Source organism: Anopheles maculipalpis, chromosome 3RL (genome assembly GCF_943734695.1).
Source record: "Anopheles maculipalpis chromosome 3RL, idAnoMacuDA_375_x, whole genome shotgun sequence".
Classification (NCBI taxonomy): domain Eukaryota; kingdom Metazoa; phylum Arthropoda; class Insecta; order Diptera; family Culicidae; genus Anopheles; species Anopheles maculipalpis.
Genome location: NC_064872.1, coordinates 21,585,237 through 21,608,222, shown reverse-complemented (window position 1 = coordinate 21,608,222; position 22,986 = coordinate 21,585,237). Strand labels below are relative to the sequence as shown.

The following is a 22,986-nucleotide window of genomic DNA, read 5'->3' as shown; positions in this document are numbered from 1 at the left end:
TGGCGATTTTCTACTCCATGAGAATTTATTAGTATGGACGCCAAATACACTACGCCTGTTCCCTTTCCGTCCATTATGAACTCGTTTTTTTTTATCCATTCAAATAGCCCGCACTAGATTGTTACAATAAAAGAGAAACCATCGCATTCAGTGCTTTATCGACACCCCAAAACCCCCACTGGAAGGGAAAATATTATGCGTACAATCGCTTTTGTTTTATGGTTCGCGCAAGGTTCGCGAATGCTTTGTATACACGTTTCCTGACGTGCCTTACCGTGCTTTCCATCGCGTGGTATTGTTTTCTGCGTGCCGGAAGTGGTAGCATCTTTCCGACAATCGCGAACATTTGCCATATTTTACTTGCGGGTTGCTTTTTCTTTATGAAATACAGCGTTGAAATGGTCTCAATTGTGCTAGCCGTGGGATGTAGAAGTAAACGAATTTAAATAAATAGTGCTTTATGGCATAAAGAAAAAAAGGGATTGATATGGATGGTGAGGCGACAACGGAGCTAGTTTGAATACGGCGAGAACAGGGGCTCAAATCCTATCCGTAGCGAGAACTGACTATGCAACTACGCGGTATCGGTAAGTAAGCCAATCGGATGGTGTGTCCTAGTGTGTCCTTAGTTAAGCCCAGAAGATGTTGAAGAAGAAGACATAAACTAGAATCTAGTAGTACAATAATTTTCCTTTCATCTTGAAGTATTGATTGCATACTTTTCGGCGTTCAGGGGTATAAAGCAACAATGCTCTGTAAATAGAAAAGTCATGTTGAAAAACAGCTTCTTCAAACACACTACCGTTTCAAAACAAATAATATGTTCCAGAAAAATCGTGCGCATTTCTTTTGTCTGTCTTCAAGAAAAGCATTTGAAGGAAACCTAACGACTCGCTGTATCCAATGACAATAGCGAACCTTCATCAACAAAAATCAAATTTCAACGTACCATTTGTCTTCTCGCTCGCTGCGGGAAAGCAAACGAATAATCCACAAGAAGCAAATCGTCATAAACTTGCAGGAGAAGTGTGATGCTCCGAGATACATGCAAAACCTCTCCAGTGAAGAAAAACTACCACAATCCATCCTAAAAATACAAATTGCTACAAATTAATCTCACAGCCACCAGGATTACCTTTCACCGGAGCTTCGGGATTCATTTTCCAAACTGCGCTACCAGTGAGGATGGGTTTTTGGGACGAAATAATGGAACTAACCAAAATTCCCATGCACGAAACGACGAAAGGATTATGTCTCTGTCATCGACTTTTAGTGCAAACGTTGCACTAAAACGTTGTGCTTTTCTTCTCAACCCCTCAGTAAAGGGTCACATCTTTAATCCTCGTCATGTGAATTGTTTGCGTTTGCAGTTCTCAAATACCGTCCCGTATTGGATGTGATTGAGTGGTCAAATCAGTGAAAAATATGCCAATCATTTGTGGGCTTTCTCTGTTCGTCCACTCACACACTGCGCCCTGTTGCTGTTGATGAAAGTAGGCAATGTGATAAAGTTTTCGGTATTCAGTACCACCCGCAAAGCCACTTTTTGGAACGCTGACGTACAGCTGGATGTACAATTCGTGATCAGGTTTGTGGTTTACTCATTCTTGTTCCCCATCCCACTAGTTCTTGGTCTATTCATGGGCACATGGTTTTGAATTCAGTCAATCGCATTCGAAACGATTTGGGACGGGGTTTGTTTTTGCAGCTGCAATGTTTTTGTGCTGTGGTTATATTCATGCACCGGTAGATGGTTCCAAATGCAATCGTCTGCATACAAACATGTCAAAATACGAATATATATTGGATATCAAATCCATCGAGTAGGAGCAAACGTGCGTGCATGTCGACAGCAAAATGCCGACAATGAATTGATTCAATCAATGTGTTGTCATTATTTTTTGTATCTTTTTTCACTTTTGCATTTATATTGTTCAACCCTCGGCGGTACTGGGCGAATCACAATAAAGTTCATTTTTAATTATTGATCTGGCAGGAATTTGGTGAGCTATTCACCTTTACGGAATCATATCAAACGATTTGATTGGTTGCATATTCAGTGCTATACCACAACGCTTCAGTTGCTATTTACATGGCTTACAGGAGATCATTTCACAATACGAACGATTCATAATTTAATTCAATTTAATTACTATATTTTTAAATATGCAAAATGAACATCAATATCAGGCTGGCGCCTGCCATTTAAAGCAATCGTACCTTATGTTTTTCCGTGGCAATAATTAAGCTTTTCATTTCGAAAATGTGTTTTCATCCCAAATAGTTATGCTTTATGTATAATTAAAGCTTTCCCGGAAAAAGAAAGCAACAGACATTGAGCCCATCATCAACCCAGCGAGAGCGTGAAACTGTTCCTAATGGTTTTGTACGCGGAACGTGATTAAACGAAAGGATAATTTAAATCAATCAACCGGGTTATGGTTGGGCCCGGTCGAAAAACTAAAATTCGTTTCGACATCAGCAACAAACGCGTGAAGCGTAAAATTCAATCGATTTTTTTCTTGCTCGAACAAACTCTTTCATCGGGTCGGTTGATAGATGAAAAGGAAAGTGTGAAGTAGAAGCAATTCAACACTTCGAACAACTCCACTGACCTTTTCAGCACGCTGGGCAAGCGCTACGTGCGCGACACTGCGTCAATCAACGGTACCGATCAAAATTGTTTTAAACCAGGTTCGCGGAGGGTTTATAATTTTCAAAGTGCTCCATTCGGGGGAAAGTGTATAGAATTATAGGGGAAAAAGTGTGATGATTTGGTTTAAAGCGCAGAATAGAAAAAAGACCGAGAAAGGAACTAAAAGTGGCGTTGAAAAGAAAAATGCTCACACAAAACGAAGGCCAAATCCATTTGAATGTAAATGAGGCCAGCTGGCATCTCAATTTTCCACTCGTTTGCGATTGACATTGGGTCAGAATGCAGGCACGAAGCTGCCGCCGTGAGCCTCTTTCAAACACAAAGACTCGACTGGTGAAAAGTTGAAATTTGAATACTTGTACAAAAGCTCGGGAGTCTGTCTTCTGCCAAAACAGATTCTTATATACGACAAGGCACGCCATGATTCGGATATTTATTAGGCACTGGTCTGTTGCCTGTCACCCGGGGTTTCCACCCGTAAAGAATCGTCGATTCAGCACGGCTCAAGCTCGGGGTAGGTTGTTTTACTTCCACTCTTAGAACTTAATTTTCCTACACAGCAAACGCTGGGCGTGCAGGAAAATGCGTGAACAAAAAGGGTGGATAATGTTATGCAAAACAGTGAATGGACCTGAAGTTTTGCCGGAAGATGGGGATGCCGATATCTTGCCGGTAATAATAATGTGCGTGGTTGGCACTTTTATCATTCAGCGTAGCAGGGAAGCACCTTCGCGAAGTGTATCAAAAATGTTAACCGTCGACACGGGCGACCAGGCGTCTCGATTGGTCTCCTCCACGTAAACGACCAGGCGCCTCCATTAGTATGAATGGGAAGTTGTTTTATTTTTTCAACGCAAAGAAAATTTGGTTTCACACGCTTATTATGATTTAGGGGGGAAAAGGAATGCTTTTATCTCTTAATTTGAGTTGTTATAATGGTTTTGGTGGACAGTTTTTTGTTCTTCCCCTATAGAGCAGACTTTCGCAATAAATCCTTCCGATCTGAACCGATTAATAGAAATGGCAGATTCTGCTGCTTTCTACCACCGACGGGGTGTTTGCATGACACAATGCTGAAGGCGCTTTCAACGTGTAATGGGTTTATAATTTAACACTTCATTCGCTATGCAAACATCGTACGGTTAGCGTTCGCTGTCTCCGCAAACAATCGCACTCTCGCTAAGCTAGCATACGGATATGCGACGTTTCGTACCACCACCAGCTAGCTACCCAGAATGGAGTACATGAAGCGCGCTGGTTGCATAAAATATTTCACGCTTTTCGAACGATCAACCGCAATGGGAACCGAAGCCCCGTTTGGGGATGATACGGTTGGGATTTCTTTGCATAAGACACTGGGACGTGTCTTGGCGCTAGCATTTCTGCGAGGGAAGCTTCTTACGCTGGGACCAATTCCCTCCAACCGCCGAACAGTTACAATTGTAGCCGAGCGTGGTAAGGAAACACATTTTTCTTACTTCTCTGTAATGCGTGTTTTAGCGCAACGCTGTTGGACGGAAGCTTGGCTGCGATGGTGATAAGTGCCTTCGTTTTTTTATTTCACTTATAAGAAAAGAAACCCTTGTTGGGATGGATGGTTATGTGTGTGTGAGTCTCACGAAACCATCGAAGACATTTAGTGTGAAGAGCGAAAATTGTATACTCTAGAGAATTGCTCGGAAGTGTTACCTACGGTTGTAGTAAAATACAGCCGAGCGTGTAGACAGCGCTAACCCGTTAGGAAAACTTTTATCCTGTGATGGAATGATGGAGGAGGAGAAAGGAGCGTTCGTAGAGGAAAAATAAAGTGTCCTCTCGTGCAGCTGGAGCAGTTAGTGTAATGCACGTGAGACTATATTTTTCCAACCGATCTATCCATATCCATCTATGTTACAAGCCAAATAAACGTGACGCAAGTGCTTTTTAGTGGAAATAAGGCACTAAAGATTAAAAACCACACTGCTTTTTTTAAATCGTTTTGGTGAAGATAAAACACTTACGATTTCTTGGAAAAGGAAAAAAAAAACAATTGGAAGGTTTGAAAATTTTTGATATGATATAACTTGCCAAGAGTACTTGACATCGGTTCTCTGAACAATGTTTCGTTTTTTAAATTATTTTAAAATAAATTAATCGAAACGTCCTTAGTAATAGACTCGGTTCAATAGGCACTGCTTTGAATAAATTTATACTCAATAGTAAAAAGCTACTCATATTTTTGTACTGAACAATGACAATTTTTTTACAAAAAATACTTAAATTTTAAAAACGAAATATTATCTTAATATTCCTTGGAATGATAAATGGAATACCTTTAGACGTACTTGCCTCCAGCACGTACCTTCTATATACATTTTTTACAGCAACAAATTCGTTTAAAATTCTATTGAACATTTATTTTACCATATTAAATTCCTTTTCAACTGAAATGGGTAAACAATGACAACACAAACCGCCACTGAAAATCGTGTTAACACACACTTCAAAATTATAATACTATTTGCTATGCAAACACGCCCCAATACAAAGCATCTTATCGTATCCTTTTATGGTTAACCGAATCGAAAACCATCCGCTTTCATCGCTTCGATCGCTCCTGCCCGCTCTACATCGCGCTTCGTCACATTAACATTAATGAAAATACGTTGTCGGCAGCGCGCGCTTTTCGCGAACCCACTCTTATCCACCAACCGCCTTCGGGATCTTCAACAAAACCCAAAAGGTGGCCAGGGGGTTTGGTCTACACCATCCCATCAATCCCGATTTGTTACCGTGACGCGAGAAGACGCGAACACAAATCTCGTTACCACCGTGACGGGCCCACATCCTGCCAAGGTTTCGTGTCAGGATTTTCGGTCGTTTCACCTATGACAAGGCATCCGCCATCAATCTCGATTGTCGAGGATGGCAAGAACCGCGATTCCGGGACTGGTGAAATTCGGTGTTGCTCGTTTTTGTTTTGTTTGGTTTTTCTTTCCTCGCATTGTTTCTTCCATGCCATGAAGCTGGATCGCATGCTATCGATGTATTTTTTTTTGTTGTTGTTGTGGTTTTTACCTTTGGCATCGGTGTTTTATCCGGATATCCCGATTGATGATTTTCCGCCACCTTCATACAATGGGAAAGGATTTCTCTTCAATTTACCACCACTAAAGGATGAACTGAAATGGTGAGGAAGTGTGGGGGATGCTTTTCACAGTAAATGCTTTGTTCTGGTAAAATCCCTTTTGCGCTGCGGTGTCTAGTGGACCGGATGCCATGACCATAAGTACTAACAAATGGTGTAAATGAACGGGTTAAAAAAGCGAAAAGTAAAATGGTGGTTTTTACAGTGCCTCAATAATCCGGATCGCGTTCGTTTTAAGTTGGTAACCAGTAACCTCAAAATAAATCTTTCGATTAAAGATTGTTCAAAGGAAATACACTGATTCCGCTCACAATCATCCCCGTGATAGTGAGGAAAATAGAAAATATGTAAGTTTGTGAATTTCTGTCGCTGGGTGTGATTTGTTTCAAATTTAACTGACGTATGTTCATACATGAGCAAGTGCAAATACAGGAATAGATTTCAATTGCTTTTCAATGCATTGTCTACAAGGCTAACTTTCTTTCTTTCTTTCTTGATGTTTCTTTTGCAGATGAAATGAAAATACAGTGTAGGATGTGAGTTCACAGTGGATTACTGGAGTATCTTCACACAGTTTCTGCGCATCACATGCATGTGTACGGTGAAATAAATCAGCTGAAAGTGTAAAAATTCCCATAAAGCTAAGTGTGTGTGTGTGTGTGTGTGCTACAAAAAATAAGAGATGAAGATTTATGGATCTCTCTGTTAAGTAGCAAAAGATCGTTATTTATAGCATTTGTATGCTATAAATTTGGCTTGGTGAGTTTGTAAATAAAAGTGTTTTCTTCGTTAAACAAATACCAAGGAAATAAAAGGATACAACAATGCTTCAAGTAACGGCCGACCGGTTCGGGCGCCGGAGCAGTTCCATCGGTTGCCGATCAATTGTTGGCCGGCGGACTTCGATGTACATCAACCAAACACAGCACGATCGCGATCCGTTCAAGGTAAGTTCGCAAATTATAGATGAACACGATTTCGGAGGTTATTCTGTGCCATCAATTAGGGAAGACAATAGCTGTTTGAAGTCATGCTTATTATTAAAATAACTCAAATGTTTAACGAATTTATGCAGACTAATTTTCCGGACGTAGCAGCCGATAAGAAAATTATACCAATTTATTTTACCCGAAAGAATAATGAGTTTTAAGCTTCTTAAAGGTCAAGAATCAAGAAACACAAAAAAAATCTCTACCACTTCTCAAAACTCTCAATCGTGGACTTTTTGCCTTTTAGTCAATTTTCTTTTGAAGATTTCTTCTTGTGCATCAAAAAAAAAAAAAAACTAAAAGATTTTCCGTAACAGAGGAGTGTCAAACATTTTCATAAATCTCCTCAAAAGATAACCGCTGCGTTCCCTTCTTAGTGGTCCTTTTGTCCGTCGGGAAGCAGCGTAAGATTGATAGATGACGGTCCTGTGAAGACACTTTTCGTGCCGGGTGACGATGGAATCGCACAGACACGAAAAAGAGAAAAAATGGTCTTGTCACTCGTACCATTTCTTTGAATTGCCGGTTTGATGATTTGATCACTCGCCAATTCGTTAACTGTGGTTGGACCGGTTTTTATATTCATCATTGTGTGGTGTGTGAGTGTGTGTGTGTGCCTTTTATCTTTGTTTTTCTTTCTTCCACATCCCTATCACACAATTTGTGACCGAGCGCAAGAACTTTGATCGTGGTTAGAAAAGGTAGATCTGATTAGCATTTCGCTTGGAGTTGAATCAGGAAGGAGGTGGAAGGAAAATGAAAAGGAAAGCGTCTCCGCCAACAAGCTTGTCAACTGAAGATGGTAATGGTGGTGATAAGGGATGCCGATAAAGATAGCCCCCGAGGGAGGTGTCGCGTGCGATGATTAATGGGTTTCTAATTCCAGTCTTACGTTGAAGCGTCGGAAATCAAATCACGGTGATTGGTATGAGCATTGCTCGCCGGTGTGTGTGTTTTTAATTTTTTTTTAAGTCTTTGATGATTTATTATAATTTTCAATCATGATGTATAATAATGTTATAATGGAAGTGAAATGTTAAAGATCTGAAACACAGGCAGTACATCTTTGGGCATGAAAATTAAGTTTAGATTTTCAATCAACTTGAATGAATATTTATAAACGAGATAATAGAGCATCCAAAGGCTGATGGGAAATTCCATCTCGGAGCTTTTCAATTACATTTATGTGATAATCTCTTGCCTGATTTCAATAATCTTAAGCAATTTACTGCTTCTTGTTTCGTTATTTGCTTTCCTTCTTAAAATAACACCCTTATGAAGAGTTCTATTTGATGCGCTGTTTAACGCAATCGAAAGGCACCACAACCAACCACACCAAGCATCAGTTAAATTGATTACAACAAACCCTCGCTCGTATTTTCCTTACCCGATCGAAGAAAAATGAGCCCCCATTTCGTATCGTAAGGAATAAACACCCTCTGCCACCACAAGTTCCTGGTTGATTGGAAACCGGACAGTCTGCGAGAAGCTAGCCAATGATTGAAGTATTCGTATTCATAATCAATTCAAAGAACCCGCAGACATAGCTAGCGTGGCACGGTAAACGAAGCGATCCGCAACGCAAAAAATAACGCACACATGAAAAACACAAAAATGGCTTCAACTAGAGAAAGGGCAAAAAACGCAGGGATATAGCAGATGATCCTAATGGTATGCGGTTTCGTTCATTTGCCACAGTGAATGGGTTGCAAAAAGCAGCAGCAGCAAGATCCTGGCAGAAGATTTATATAATTTCATTTATTTTGCAAACCTTTCGTTACCGCAGCTCGTTGATTGGCAGCGGAATTTCATTTCGAACTGTTGAAAAGAAGAGCTTTTTTGCGTGCTAAATATTGATCTTATCGATGAAGTAAATTCAACAGGAATAGAAAATTTTACGGATAAAAGTATAGCAGAGAAAATGCATAAGAAAAGAAGCTTCTCGCACTTGGATTACTCCTTTTATTGTTAGAAGCTTCTTTGTTCTCTTTACACTACGACCATACCGAAGAAACTATTTCGTTAGTTGTCTAAAAATCACACAAATTTATTCAATATGCTCTTGATTCTAAAGCATTCGTATGACGGATGAGCAAAAACCGTACATCAACCACAGAATGAAGTGAGCCGTGCATAATCAAAAGTGAATTTTATATTCAATGTTGGTCAAGCTTGGTCTTGCAGCAAGGCTAACGATACATCAATTTCATTCTTTTCGGCCCCGTAAAACAGGACAAGCAATTGGAAATAACAAAGAGATTATTGAGAGCTAAAAATTCAAAACAATCAAATGCAAGGGCGAAACAAAGTACATAAGGATTTGCAAAACAAACGTACGCAATAAGAAAGAACCACAAAAGTTCATCCGAGGGCCATTGAGCGTGGAACGAGCTGTGTTCAGTGGCTGAAAAATATTAGAAGGAAATTGAAAAATGGACAGCTTCATCATCGTAATAGTATCACTCCCCTTTGTGCATACTGATCCTGTCGCGGTGGTGCTGGTGACAAAGCTCTCTAACAAATATTCAAAGCACCAGAATATTAAAATGTCATTGTAGGTTCTAGCATACTTCCATTTCGTACAAAGCACATGCCAACAAACAACAATCAAATCTCAAAGTAATACGTGAACACACACACACACAGTTTGCATAAAGATGACAACAGAGTTATTTTGTTGCCTGTGCCTTTTTCTTTTTCACTCAAAATGTCTACCATTTTGTGGTGATGAGCGAACACAGATGTACAGCTGTATTGTGGCATTTGCTTTTTTCGTCAATTTTTTGTTTGTTATGTTTTTATTTCATATTTAAAAGTTTCCACTGCTTGCGTTAGGGCCTTTAGCATCGAAAGAATGTCTAATTCTTTCGTCGTTACAACTTTGTTTCAATGAGGTAGCGCAACATTAACGACAGCATTTATTTGAATTGTTGTGGTGCCCATTCTTGCAATGGTTGGGTTTCACTACCAGCCAACGAAACTTTTCGCTCGTTTTGAAAAAGAAAACTGACAACAGAAAACTGGGCCAGAAAAGTAACATGGGTTTGACTATAATTCATGACCGCTTCTAGAGCAGAGACTGGAAATGGTGGAAAGTTGTAACAATGCGTCCGGCACATGGGCTGCCGAGCCGGAATGGTCTTACAAATTGGGCATGAATTGAAATAACTTTTGCTGTGTGAATCGGTGTGATGCAGAACAGTGAATTGTTTTTAAATTGGAGTGACAGGAAGCATTCTTAGTGAAATAAGCTTGTTCAAGGGATTCAGTTTTGAAAGTGCTTACTCTTGAAACAGATGCATACCAACAGAAAGTACTTGGAAAATATTGAAAAGATTAATTTACTTTAAACCATTCTTCCTTTCTTTCAAATGTTATCTACATCTTCCACAAACAGTCTTCAATATTAAATCGCATGTCACATTAGTGATGACCTCAGCTCAGCTCCAAGCATACTAATAACCACGAGAAATTCGCTGGCTGCTTGAATCTCCCCTTTTTGCATCGAAAATGTTGAGCGTTCGACCCAGGCCAGGTTGTACATCTTTATTTAGTGATGGTTTGGGAACCAGGCCCTTTTAGTGAAGTTTAGTCAAGGCTAAAGTAAGCAAACGGGTGTTGATAGTTGTATGTTGGTAAGCTGTGTGAGAAAATTGAATCTTTTAGTTCAAATTTTTTCATAGCAAAACGGCAAGTCGAAAACAGGTTTAAGGAAACTAATTGTTGGATAATGAATATGATATTAAAAATTGTTTTTATCATGTCTTTCACTCTATCTGTAATTTTGAATTTTTTTGTATGAATCTGTAATGTGGTTTGCATACATTTAGGCAGCATAACTACAAAGTTTTATTTGTTAAAACGCTTTACCAATTCAAACGATGCAATTAAAATTAAAAATATATGTTTAGTCCACACGTTTCAGAGATTGCAGAAAAATTAGCACCAGAACTGTTCGAAAAATCGATCGCCGTTGAACATACTGGTACATCATTTTACAGCTCTTTGTGACGTCTGCGTCGGCCATTCTGCCAATTTCAAGAAGAAAATCTGACTTATCTATAATGACCAGCCACGCCACACCAGATATAATTTTCCTGACACTCATTTATGAGCTTTATGACTTGGAAAAAATATTATACACCCAATAAAAAAAAAAAACACGCAACGCAAGGAACCCAATACGATGGATGTCACGTACCGTGGTTCAATTGCTTGTCCATTAACATTCTCCCACCGTGACAGTCAAGAAATGCTATTCAACGGTACAGCACCAGGCTGCTGGTGGTCGGCGATTGGATGTACGATTTTGCCTCCAATAGGTACCAAACATGGGACCCAAACCCCGGACGATGATGATGGCAATGTCGATAAAATATGGTTTCGTGTTTTTCGTGGAAAACCTTTCCACACTTACAAACGAACGATCATCATTCAATTGATAGGGTGGTCCCTATCCTGTGCACATCGTACTGGCTTGGCTTCAAAACATGGAAGATTCACACCGGGATGAGTGGGATGGCGAGGACGACGGCAAATACAATCTCTGCTCCACGTACCTTCTTGCAAGCAGCTGCTCCCAACACTAACTTCATGATGGTCGCCATGAAGAATCTTCCTGAAACAGGCGTCTGTGTAGCGGAGGCGCAGAAACGTGCGTTAGCAGTGATGTCATGAGCAACCGTTAAAGAGGATTCAACGCCATGAATGATTAGGCATAAACGGTCGAGAAAAAAAAGGAAACGCAGGAGACGTACACAGCCTTACAAAACCCACACTTCGCCACCACTCGCAATGAATGTTCGCTCTCTCGCCCCGCGTGTGTATGCTTTCCGCATCCAACGCACGGATCGAAAGCATCTGTAAGTACTTAATAGGACAGTGGTAGGATTTGTTGACGCTGTGCAGTACTTGCTCGATACGGAAAATGAACTCTCGCACCAGGACTGGCGTGGTGGATCGATAAAAATGTCTCATGAACTCAGCACGCATTAATACTTGTTGGGCTGCTAACGCGCACAAGAAGCATAAAGCGATTATCGTCTTAGGTGTGTGGTGGGATAACATTCGTTTTTATGCGTATAATCTCTAGATTAGGGCTGGATTATTCCGCTTTTATTGAGTGTTATTATTGTGGATACAAAAAATATTTACTTCTAGGAGCAATGATTGCTACAAATAAGGATGGTACGAACGAGTGGGGATATATGAGCGAATAAAAAGAATTAATTCCTGTTATCTGTAGCGCGAATCGCATACTTTGCGGCGTTAATACGAGATATTAAAGATGGGTTTTTGTTGAGATTCTCTTACTTTTTATTTACTTTTTTTCTTCATCACCCATTAGTTAAATCTTTTTTTTAATTTTATTTTTCTCCAATATGGCGTCTCTGTCGGAAAATCTATCCTGTAAAATAACAGAAGCAAACGAACAGTAAACGATTGTTTGCGTTTGAACACGATAAACGGTAGCAATACAGCCAGGCCATACTAACAGAACGAAAAAAAAGCAAGATGAACGGTCTGCCTTTGCTATTCTGTCCGATTAACACTCAGCTGGTCATCAACAGCAAATTCATCATACATGGGGATAAAAGCTTAGCAACAAAGACTGTTCTATCAACACTACGTTCTTCTGCCACAGTGCCAGACAAGTATTGAGCATGATCACCGTGCACGTTAGGAAAACTCATTCATGACAAATGTAAAACACCACAAGAGTTCCGACCATTGGTCATCGTTCGCAATGTTTGCCTAGCAAGGTTCCTGATGGCTATCGGTCCCTACGATACACAAACCAAATGAGGATTCTTGTGTGTTTCTTTTAATCTCACTTTTACTATTTACATGAAAGGCGACCAAGGAAAACTCCCATGATTCCGAGAAGAAGTTCCTCATTACTGCAGTTTCCAGTGTCCAAGATTGGATCCAGGAAGCGAGCAGAACGCCGGAACCATTGTTTGATATTCTAGCGCTCGACCTAGCTATTTGACACTGTGTTACGGTTCCGTTCCCTGTGCAAACTGTTGACAGTTTTCATCTCACGTTTTTCTTCTCACGATTGAAAAACTTTTTTCCCTTACAGCCCCGTTGCATTGCTAGTTCTAAGCCCAAAGCAAAACAAAACCAGCTTCACGTGATGTTGCAAAGCGACAGCGAGAGTAATAGAAAATCCTACACTCAACAGAAAACAGAACCGCAGAACATCCGCTACCGAACCTCAAAAGCAATAAACTTTCCCAACAACGGTTCCTACGGTGGAGTGGTTGGTGTCGATCTGATCGTAAAATTGGAAAAAATAATTCTTTTTTCCTCTTCGGGCTCTGATTCGGATTATACTCTCAAACCATTCTGACCCGATACTGTTTGACTAAAACTTTGATCATAAACATCGTTCACAGGTTTTGCTACGCCACGTTGGTCCTGGAAAAAGTCCCGAGTTTCTTCCACAAATCTGAAGTTTCCTTGTCGTGCTTCGAGTCGAAAGTTTGCTTGCGCTGTGGACTTAGACGGTTTGCACCGTCTATTGCATCAACCAGCAGAGGGAGAAAACTTTCTGTATATGTATACGTGTGTGTGTGTGTGTCGATGTGGAGGGGTTGTTGTTGATATTCCTGTGGACGGAAATGACAATACACTATTGAAAGAGTTTTTTACCGAAGAGGGAGGCTCCAGTGAATCGAATTCTCGTTCCGGTTGTATCCACACTTGCCGGCAAGATGGCGCAGGATTGTTTCGGTCCCAGTAATATTTCGGGAGACTTTTACCTTTTTACCCTATTTTTATGACGTTTTACCCCTTTTGTTACTGGGTATTGGTAGTAAAACTGTTACGGATACTGTCGAGAATCCGATAGGAGTGCATTCTAAGCGTGTGGTGCCCAAAATCTGGCACGACAGCACGGAAACAAAGTATCGTAATTGATCGTAAACAAGTGCTCGTAAATTGTGGACTTTAGTTTGTTGCACATTTGTGGTAACTCTTTTGATTTAATTTAACGACAAAATGTAAAATGAAGCAAGCATTATCGGTTCAGGTATGTTGTGTTTACCTTAGTACTTATTTTAGCTAAACTTTCTTTTTGAATAACAGCTGTCTTACAGCTAATTTATAGCATTTGGGACGCATTTTTGTCAGAATTTTTTATAGCAGAACTTACAATTTTACCCCGGCCATCGGTGGTAGCTTATTGTTCGTAACAAACGAAGCAAATGTGGACCCGGTGGACTCAAAATGAATAATACCCCATGATCATTTTCTAAAGCGGAAGTCGTTTCTTATGCCATCCTTCGCTCACCTGGTTCCAATGGCGTACGGTCTAGCCGTATGTTCGGCTAGAAATAGTGCTAGAGGTTGAATGGTTCCAGCGTTTGACTGGAACGAAAAATGAGTCATGATGCGTTACTAAGCAATGATCCTTCCCTGGATGTATGAAACTATGCGATTGCGACATGAGAAATATGAAAGGAAACCGGAAACGGATACATAATCCCGATGGTCTAGAATGGGTAAAAAAGAAGACCAAAAAGAAGAAAACAACCAACCTGCACCGTAAAACCTATCCGAAAGAATGACAAATAGTAGCTCATAACGAAGACGTCCGATCTGCACCGACCATCATCATCACACCATACTGCTGCTCACCTGTCGCTAACCTAAAGGAAACGAAACTACAACCGATGGGCAGAGAGGAACCAGCAAAAGGAAAGCGTGCGAATACGTTTACGTTGGAACCGTTTCCGGCTATTTTTCCTTTTCCGCAAGGCAGGGAAGTAAAAGCAGGAAAATAAGCTCGAGCCATAAACCAATGACAAATCGAAGCCTTTTGCTGGTTTGAATCAATGATAGGAAGATACCGGAGCTTGGCTTGCCCCAACAGTGACCGGAAGCGTTGAGGCTGGGATGGTGACGCTCAACTGTAATATTATTTTCGCAACATTTTCAATTCCTTCTCCTATCCCCTCCCTTTCCGGCTAGTGCCGAACGGACGGTGGGTAGGATCTTGTAGGTGACATCTTCCTTTTTTACCGTGCAAAAGGAAGGAAAAATTGATTCTCGTTGAAAAATAGCTCCGACTTTTATTCACCCCCGACCCCTATTGAACATTCGTGCACCGGTGAAGCTGGTTTATATTTTGTTACATTTTTTTTTTTACGAAGAATGTTAAATCCAACAAAGAATGTAACAACGTCATAATCTTTATTGCAGTCTTTTCTATATCGTGTATCTTTATTTCGATCTTACCGTTGCTATCGTATGTGATGACAGGGCTCGGTATCGTGTTGATGGTGGATTGTTGTTGATGACGATAGAGTCATGAAATATTTTACTGTACTCGTAACAAAAAGGGTTCTGGGCAGGTAGTGAATGCACCTAATTTTCTATAGTGGTCAAAATTGTGTCTCAATTTTAGCAATTGAATGAATCGAACGAGGGAATTATCAAGCTTAGTGGGAGTTGAAAAGGATGATAAGAATAATTTGGGATGGATCATAAGATTAAGTTTGAAGCTGGAGCTACATTAGGATGCATTTTGTCGAGCTCAAATTATGTATTTAATTGTCAGAGTAAATCATGCTCTTAAAGCCATAGACGACATTGCATTCTGTTAAGATATACGAAGAAGCAAAAAATCCGTCCAATTTACAGCATTATGCTTTGCAAATTGCATACATTTAGGTTGATATTATTGTTTACACATTGTAGTCCTTCCAAACTGTTTAAATTTTCGATAAATGTGCTAATTTTGATTACTATTTTGAGCTATTGCTCTCTTATTCACTTAATTAACTGGTGCATCATAGACCAGACCATCAATCACCTCATTCGCAATCCGTTCCAATCACCTCATTGAAGTTAAGGTCTTCAGCATTTTCTTTCTGGGCTGGGTCTTTCAATATCACTTTCATAACTTGATTAGTAGCTGTAGTTTATCATCGCAACGATGATGATATGTAAATGAAACGATGAAATTATCCTTATAACAATTGTATGAATAAATAAAATAAATAAGCGTCTTCATCTCGTATACAACAATGGAATTCTATTCTCTTGAGGACTTGAAGCTTATTGGGGTTTATTCAATCGTTACCCAAAGAATTGCTTTGCAGACGGTGCATTTAATTTTATCAAAATAGATACAACATATATAACGCATTTAGAGTTGATTAACTTGCCCGATTTCGAGTTACATATTGCATACTTTTAGGCGAATTTTCTTTTTCTTTCAATCAACGAATAACCTGCTCAAACATATTAAAATATGTTCGAAACATGATTTACTTTACTTAATTTTGTCAAATAGCATAAAACTAAAAAAAATATAAATAACGTTATTATAACTACCCAAGAAGACATATTCATGCTGGATTTTCCCATCCACTCAACTTTAAGCGTATTGATCCGTTTCGTCAGCACGTTCGCTATTGCACAGAAAACAAACCCCCTATTCGCTCGAGCCACCAAACGTTTGACGTTGCGTATACGGGCACGATAACAATCGTGCATAATTTTCCATTACTTTTTATGCGTCAAGATACCGAGCCAGATCGCATTATACAAAGCTTACTACTGCTATCAGCAATCAGCCCCACCGGCAGTCGGTATGCAATTTTCCGTTCTGTGCAGAGCCAGCTGCAGCTGGAAGTGAGGAGGAACAGTAATAGTTCACGGTGCAATAAAATAGCCATTATCACTCTGGTCTGGCAAACCTATTTCGTTGTTTGGTTCAGTTTTGCAGTACAGACTAATATCCGATCCGTCGTTTGAGGTGACGGTATGGTCAAGATCAAAACTTAACGACTTGCGTTTGACAGTCACTAAAAAAAAAAAGGAAGCGTGCTAAGAAGGGGAGCGAAAAAATAGTAAACGATGCCCTACTTTTCTTTTTCATCGTTGTCCAACGGTCAGTTGAATGAACTCTCACATGAGGGAAAAAATGCGTGCATTGAATCATTGAGAAAGCTTACACACAACGTGATTAAGTTTCCCCTTAAAGCTTCCCATTAAAGCACTCACGGGTAACTCACAGGGGAAATACAGCAAGGAGCTCACAATCGACGAAAGGAAGCAACCCTGTGCAAGTAAAACGAAAAGCTCCTAAAATGGCGCGCTATTTCGTTGCTCGATTGTGAGTGTTGCATTTCAAAATAACAATCCACTTTTTCTCACTCTCTTTATCTCACACATTCTCTCTTGTTTGAACACTCTTTACTCTCACACTCGTTTCTGTTGACGGCCCGATGTAAGGAGAGCGCCTAAATTCCTACAATCATCCCCACGACACGCGTCCCTTTTTAACGATCATGACGATGATGTTGATGATGATTGCGGGCTTTCAGCTGAGCTGGTTTCAATGTGCTCGTGTGCTCATTCCTCAAGTGTTCGTCCTTTTTCGATCTAGCCTGTTCCGTTTCACTCGGGCCAGGTCTGGTACTTTCCTGCTTGCGCGCACACGATTCTGTCCTGTTCGGCACGAACGTGTTGCTTGTTGTATGGTACGGATTGGGGCGGGTGGGGGGGGGGGGGGGGGGGAGGATGGTCGCTTCCGGTACGGCGTTTCCAGGCCTACTGGAATGCTGTTCCATCGGAGGACTGGCAGTTAATTTCTACATCTCGTGCGATGCTGAGCGAGTCCGCGTGAAGTGCGCCAAACACTGTCTTCAGCGCGGTATTCGAGTGAAAGCGGTGTGACCGAAAAATTCTCATAAATAAGTGCTGTTTCGAGGTGTGTTGTTGGAAAATTGTCTGTTAACTTAGTAGAGGAAAGAGTAAAGAAAGTGTATCATTTGAAAAGGTGTTTTGTAAATTATCTGTATGTGAATGTGAGGAAACGAATGCAAATTTTGTGAATGTGTACCGAGAGTGATTGTTTTTATTTCAATTGAAAATGTAATGTACAGATGAAGAAAATTTTCCATCAAAATACTCAATACAAGCACAAAACAGCTATAAAATAAGTGATTTGCTCCTCGATAAAATATAATAATAATGTAACAACGTTCACGTTGAACAATATCCACCCTAATAGTTGTATTCCGAACGGTTCCCTTTGTACCTGGAATCATAAAACACAGCTGTTGGCAAGAGGATGTGAACTTTCCACCCTATTGCTTTCAACCAAATTCGGAGTATAGAGTTTAGAGTGTAGCTACCCAGCACCAAGTTTTCTGCTTCGAAGAATTGATATTGTGCAGCACACATGTGAAGCACCGTAAGGAACGGAAAATATTTCAACACGTCTCACACTATCCTAATACCGGTGTCTACCCACCAGCACTACGACGGTCAAACTCCGGTGACACGGTTGAAACTAAGGTGTCCGATGTCAATTTATCATTTGCGAAAAGTTTTCCTTTCACCAGAAGGCGTTTGAATGAAATGACCTGCAGAAGCTGCAGTATAGTGGACATAGAAAGAGAGAGAGAGACAGAAAAAAACGAGGGAGTGAGAGAAAACTTTTCTACACCTGCAGCTATCGATTCTCCAAGGCGCAAGGTGTCCCTTTTATTGAATTTGATCGTAAACTAGCTAAAGTTTTGAAAGGTCACGTCTTAAAGATCGTTTTTTTTCTGTATGTTTCGCTGGAAGAAGTATGTTGAGCATATTAAGTTTGTATTAGTAACCGAGTTGAGGATTGAGTTAAAAAAGTGTTGTAGCTTCTCCCTAGTAGGTGTCCCATTTGCTTCAGAAAGGGGTGAAATAATTATTTCGATGCTTGAAAGTGTCAAACAATATAGAATAAGGATTTTTAAAGATTTGAGCCAACTTTTAAGTGCGTTAAAAGTCTTAAATGCATCCCAAAATCCCCTTGGAAAACTATAACGTAACGATGATCCCAAATTTAAGGTTCCAAAATTATTTCCTTTTTATTATTTCTGATAATTTGCTAATATTTATAAAAAAAAAACAATATCTGAGTACATTGAAGAGCCACGAACAAAAATAAATGGATTGCCAAATAATGGTCTTAATAAATCGGTCACTTCAGTATTCATGAAGGTGAATGTCTGCCACCTTACTCCTTTTTCTAATTAATAACCTAAAGCTAGTCATCATTCGAAGAAGGTAAAAAAAAAGCTCCCCGCCCCCTTTTGTGGCGTCAATAATAAGTTGTAAATAATTTAGGCAAATGTCGCCGAAAGCAGACAGACGAATAATTTGCACATAAAGAGTATGTGTTTTTTTCTGAGAGCATCACTATACTATTTTGAACCTCATTGCTGTTGGTTCAGCCTTCCGTTTTGATCGGAAAAGAAAAAAATAATTTTCCTTACCATTTTTCGCTGAGTAAAAAGGGATTTTATTATTTCAAAAAAAATCCAATTAACGCTAGAAAGTACTTAACCCGAGAGCCGGATGAAACGACAGAGTTGAAAATGTCACCATCAGAAAAAAGCATAAGCTTTGCGATATGATGAATAATAATAACCTTAGCAGTGGGATTTCAGGTCTGCTTTTGTCGCCATAATGAGCTCCAGAAGAACTAGATTCAAGTTTGATGGAATTGGAATTCAAAAATCATAAGGAAAACACAATCATAGAAGGATTGCGAATATAATTTTACTAATGGATTGCTTCATTTTTAGCTTTCATTTAAACAAATATCTCCACAAAAAGCATTAAATAATACGTGTTTTAAAAGTTCTTCTAACAAAGTACCTCATGTCTGTTGTGCTGCTGCGTATTTAAAAGGCCCTCGGCTATTTGAACTCCACCATTGATACCAGAAACCGTACCAAACAGCTAATGGCACACATTATTGCTCGGTTGCGCACATAAAATTCAATTACAAACCACCATTTATTTGTCCTTTCATGGGTAACATTGTGAAAGTGGCACTCACACAGCACCTCATGAAAACGCACACACTTTCCAACTACGAAAGTGCTTACGTGCTAATGTTTCAATGAATAAACAGCTAAACATGTTGAGTTTAACTTCTGGGCTTCTCTACCTTCGATATATTTAACAGTGTGTGTATTAGGCTTGAAGAATGGTTCGATTCCACCACCATCGAACGGCATAGAATTGAGAATCGATCGCGAGCAATAATCATACGTACGTGTTAAGTGAATCTCGTACGCTGTTCAGTGTCGGACCAACGTGTGCCATCGTTACGATGGATCAAATATTTATCTCCTGTCGATCTTTGATGTGCAGCACACCTGTGCACCGATAGGCATATTGGAAAAATCGGGGTTATCCTTCAAAAGCCACCAAAATCCGCATCAGAACCCCTTTCGTCGTACGATGGCTCACATTCATGCCCAGTTTAAGCTCTCGTTCAGGGTGGTTGAGTTTGATGTGTTTTTTTTTGTTTTCTCACAACCTGCCAAAAGGCTTCAACACCCCACGGATGACGATAAAATTGGTCCCAGGTGTTGCTGTTAAAATTGGCTTTCCGACTGGCAACGTTTCGCCAAACGTAACGCTTTCACTAGAACACTGCCCGATTCTTGCTGTAGCTGTGTTCCATAGAAAAGCGCGGGAATCCCGCCAAAGCCAGTGATAGCGGCTTCATTGGAAAGCGATTGAAAATGCCAGATTTTTGCCAATAAAGAGTATGGGTACTGTACCGAGGTTGGCAATAATGGCTTCGAAAAGCGTTTAATCCGTACATTTCCGGATTTAACATTTATGAAATGGTATTTCGCTTCATTTTAAATCTGACACACACTATGCACATAAAAAGGGGTTGAAGTGTACCCTGAATAATGGGGTGGAAAAGTCAAATTTGAATTGGTTTTTAGCAGTACTTATTGTTTTGATGAATAATCAATGCACTTTGCCGAGGAATCAGGCAGATTGCATACATTAAGGGAGCAATTTTCAATTTTTAATTTTTGTCAACGTGATAATGCGCTTAACGGTACGTAATTCGTATGACAGTAAAGAATTAAGAAAAAATGCTTATGCTTAGCATGCTCGCCTTAAAATTTGCAAAATAGTTAATTTATAGCTTTTGTACTAACTGATTTATTTTTATCAGCTTACTTATAGTTTTTGGAATGTCAAAAAATGTATTTTATCTGCAAGTTGATTCTGTTCGATGTGACACACGCCATCCGTGATTGACTTCCATGAAAACTCTGTTCAAATTCGATTACTGAACACACACAAGCTTCTCTTTATATGACCACGCTGTAGACTTAACCAACCGAATGAAAGGTTCAGCCCTCGTCAGATAAATCCATTTCGTTTCGAGGTTTACAATCGGTCTCTCCGAAAGTGTGTCTCGCCGTTTACTGAATTCGGCGAAACAAGCCTAGAAGATTTACCATCCATCACCAGAAAGAACTGTGGCACCCAACCTCTAAGCCCATTTTACGCTCATTTTGGTGGGGGCTTTTTTCGGGTACATGCTTGGCAGCATCTTTTGTATTTCCGTTTGGTTTTTAAGGGGAGCATATGAAACGCGACACGATAGCGATCCCGACGATAGGATTTTACCGGATAGAAGAAATCTTTAAGAAAATTCTCTTCTTTTTTTGAGCTGCTCTTGGAAGAGATAGAAAAGTTACGTTTTGTTGTTAGCATGTAACGAGAATCATCCGGCAAAATATGCACGATTGATTGAAAATCCATTCCCAAGGACGAACAAAGCACGAAACAAAGAGCGTACCAGGTTCGTTTGCTCGTTGCCGTGGACGTGTTGGATGACTTTAAGGACAGCTGTTTACTGTGGAATTACATTTGGTCCCTCTTTGTGATAGAGAGAGGGAGAGAGAGAGAGAGAGCAGATCTTGATGATTTGAGAATAATGAAGCTTTGTTTAGAAAAATTAAAAAAATAAATTAGTTTCTTTTATGCTTCTGTGTCTTTTCACCTTTGTATAAAATCAACTAATTTTTTTTGTGGACAAAAACATCCATCAAAAGCGTCACATTCGTTTGAACCTACTTTCTTGCTTTTGGGCTTTTCTCTCCCATAACAATAAGCAAGAAAATAAAAGGTTTTACCAAGTGAAACCATCGCCATCATCGTCATCGTTGTCGTCGGAACGCATTTACGAAGATAAGCTTGTCCGGGCTTGGCATTTTGGATCAATAAAAACCGACCAAAATAATGCTGAAAGGACTGCGCGCACACATATACACACAAACACACACACTCGAGCCACCGGAAAAGAATGAAGCTGGAATTCTAAGACCATCAGCCCGGAAGCTGGGACGCGTTGGGATGTGAATTAACTTCATTTTGTTCGTTGCGGGATTTGATGGGTGGAAGCAATCCTTTTTCTGCGCCTGCCAGTAGCAAGATGAATGCGAGTCGAAAACACAACAAAACTAGCCTTGATTGCGACTGGGGCAACCTTACCGGCATTTTGCGAAGCGACTGCTAAGAAAAGAAAACACCACGCACACATACACAGCCCCGCCGGTCGGGCGTACCGGGTTTGGAAAAGCGAGCACCATCCTATTCGTCCGAGGGCTCAAGCTGAATCCATGGTACGAGGTTTTGATAAACCCTAAGGTTCGCTTCGATGCCTACAGGACACCGTGTAGCGGATGAAGTGTTTTTGTACGGGAGCCCAACGCCCGGAAAGATTATGAGGGATGCTTGTCGGATGTTCGTGCAGTTCGATCACGCCTAAAGCTCTTTTTTGGTGCGGCAAAAAACATCCGCTCAAATGGGAAACTTTCTTACGATCTTTGGAAACGATTGTGTTTCTGTTTATTGTCTATTTCTTGACAAATTTCGATACTTTTGTACTTTTATCTGACACTATTGATTGGCCATTTTTCACCGACTGTAGAAACTTTAAAGGGGAGAAAAAGCTCTTAAAGTCTTTAGGAACATTTGCTGAAAGGTGAGCTCAAACCTAAACATCCTTTAGGACTTTAAACAAAGCGTACATTAGCAGTAAAATGTCATCCTACGTTACACGTGTCATTAAAAAAAGTACTCCTCCCATCTCACCTGCTACTTTCAAATACACCTTTACAAAAATTACGCTTACGCACACAGACACGCACACACACACTAGAGTCAAGGACAAAAGCTGTAAAAAAAATCAATAATTGCCATCATTACCTCAGTGGTGCCTTCTTCTTCTGGGACAAAATTCTTCAAGGTGTCGGCATCTGTGGTTTCTTTTTCCACAACATTAGCTACCGCGAGACAGCTTACAATCTGAAATGTGAAACCCCAACAACAGAATGGGGTAAAAGGATGGGAGAGAAAATGGCGTAAAAACACAACCTTAAAAACCT

General features: G+C 40.1%; 2 protein-coding genes across 2 annotated transcripts in view; both read left to right on the top strand.

Annotated features, from left to right (window-relative positions):
- LOC126565597 (60S ribosomal protein L34) overlaps positions 1-22,986 on the top strand; it is a 364,763-nt gene that overhangs the window by 148,484 nt on the left and 193,293 nt on the right. The window lies entirely within an intron of this gene.
- LOC126565304 (uncharacterized) overlaps positions 6,581-22,986 on the top strand; it is a 43,404-nt gene continuing 26,998 nt past the window's right edge. Inside the window, exon 1 of the mRNA XM_050222469.1 lies at positions 6,581-6,730. Coding sequence (XP_050078426.1) covers positions 6,608-6,730 — 123 coding nt within the window. The 5' untranslated portion in view covers positions 6,581-6,607. The remainder of the gene's footprint in view (positions 6,731-22,986) is intronic.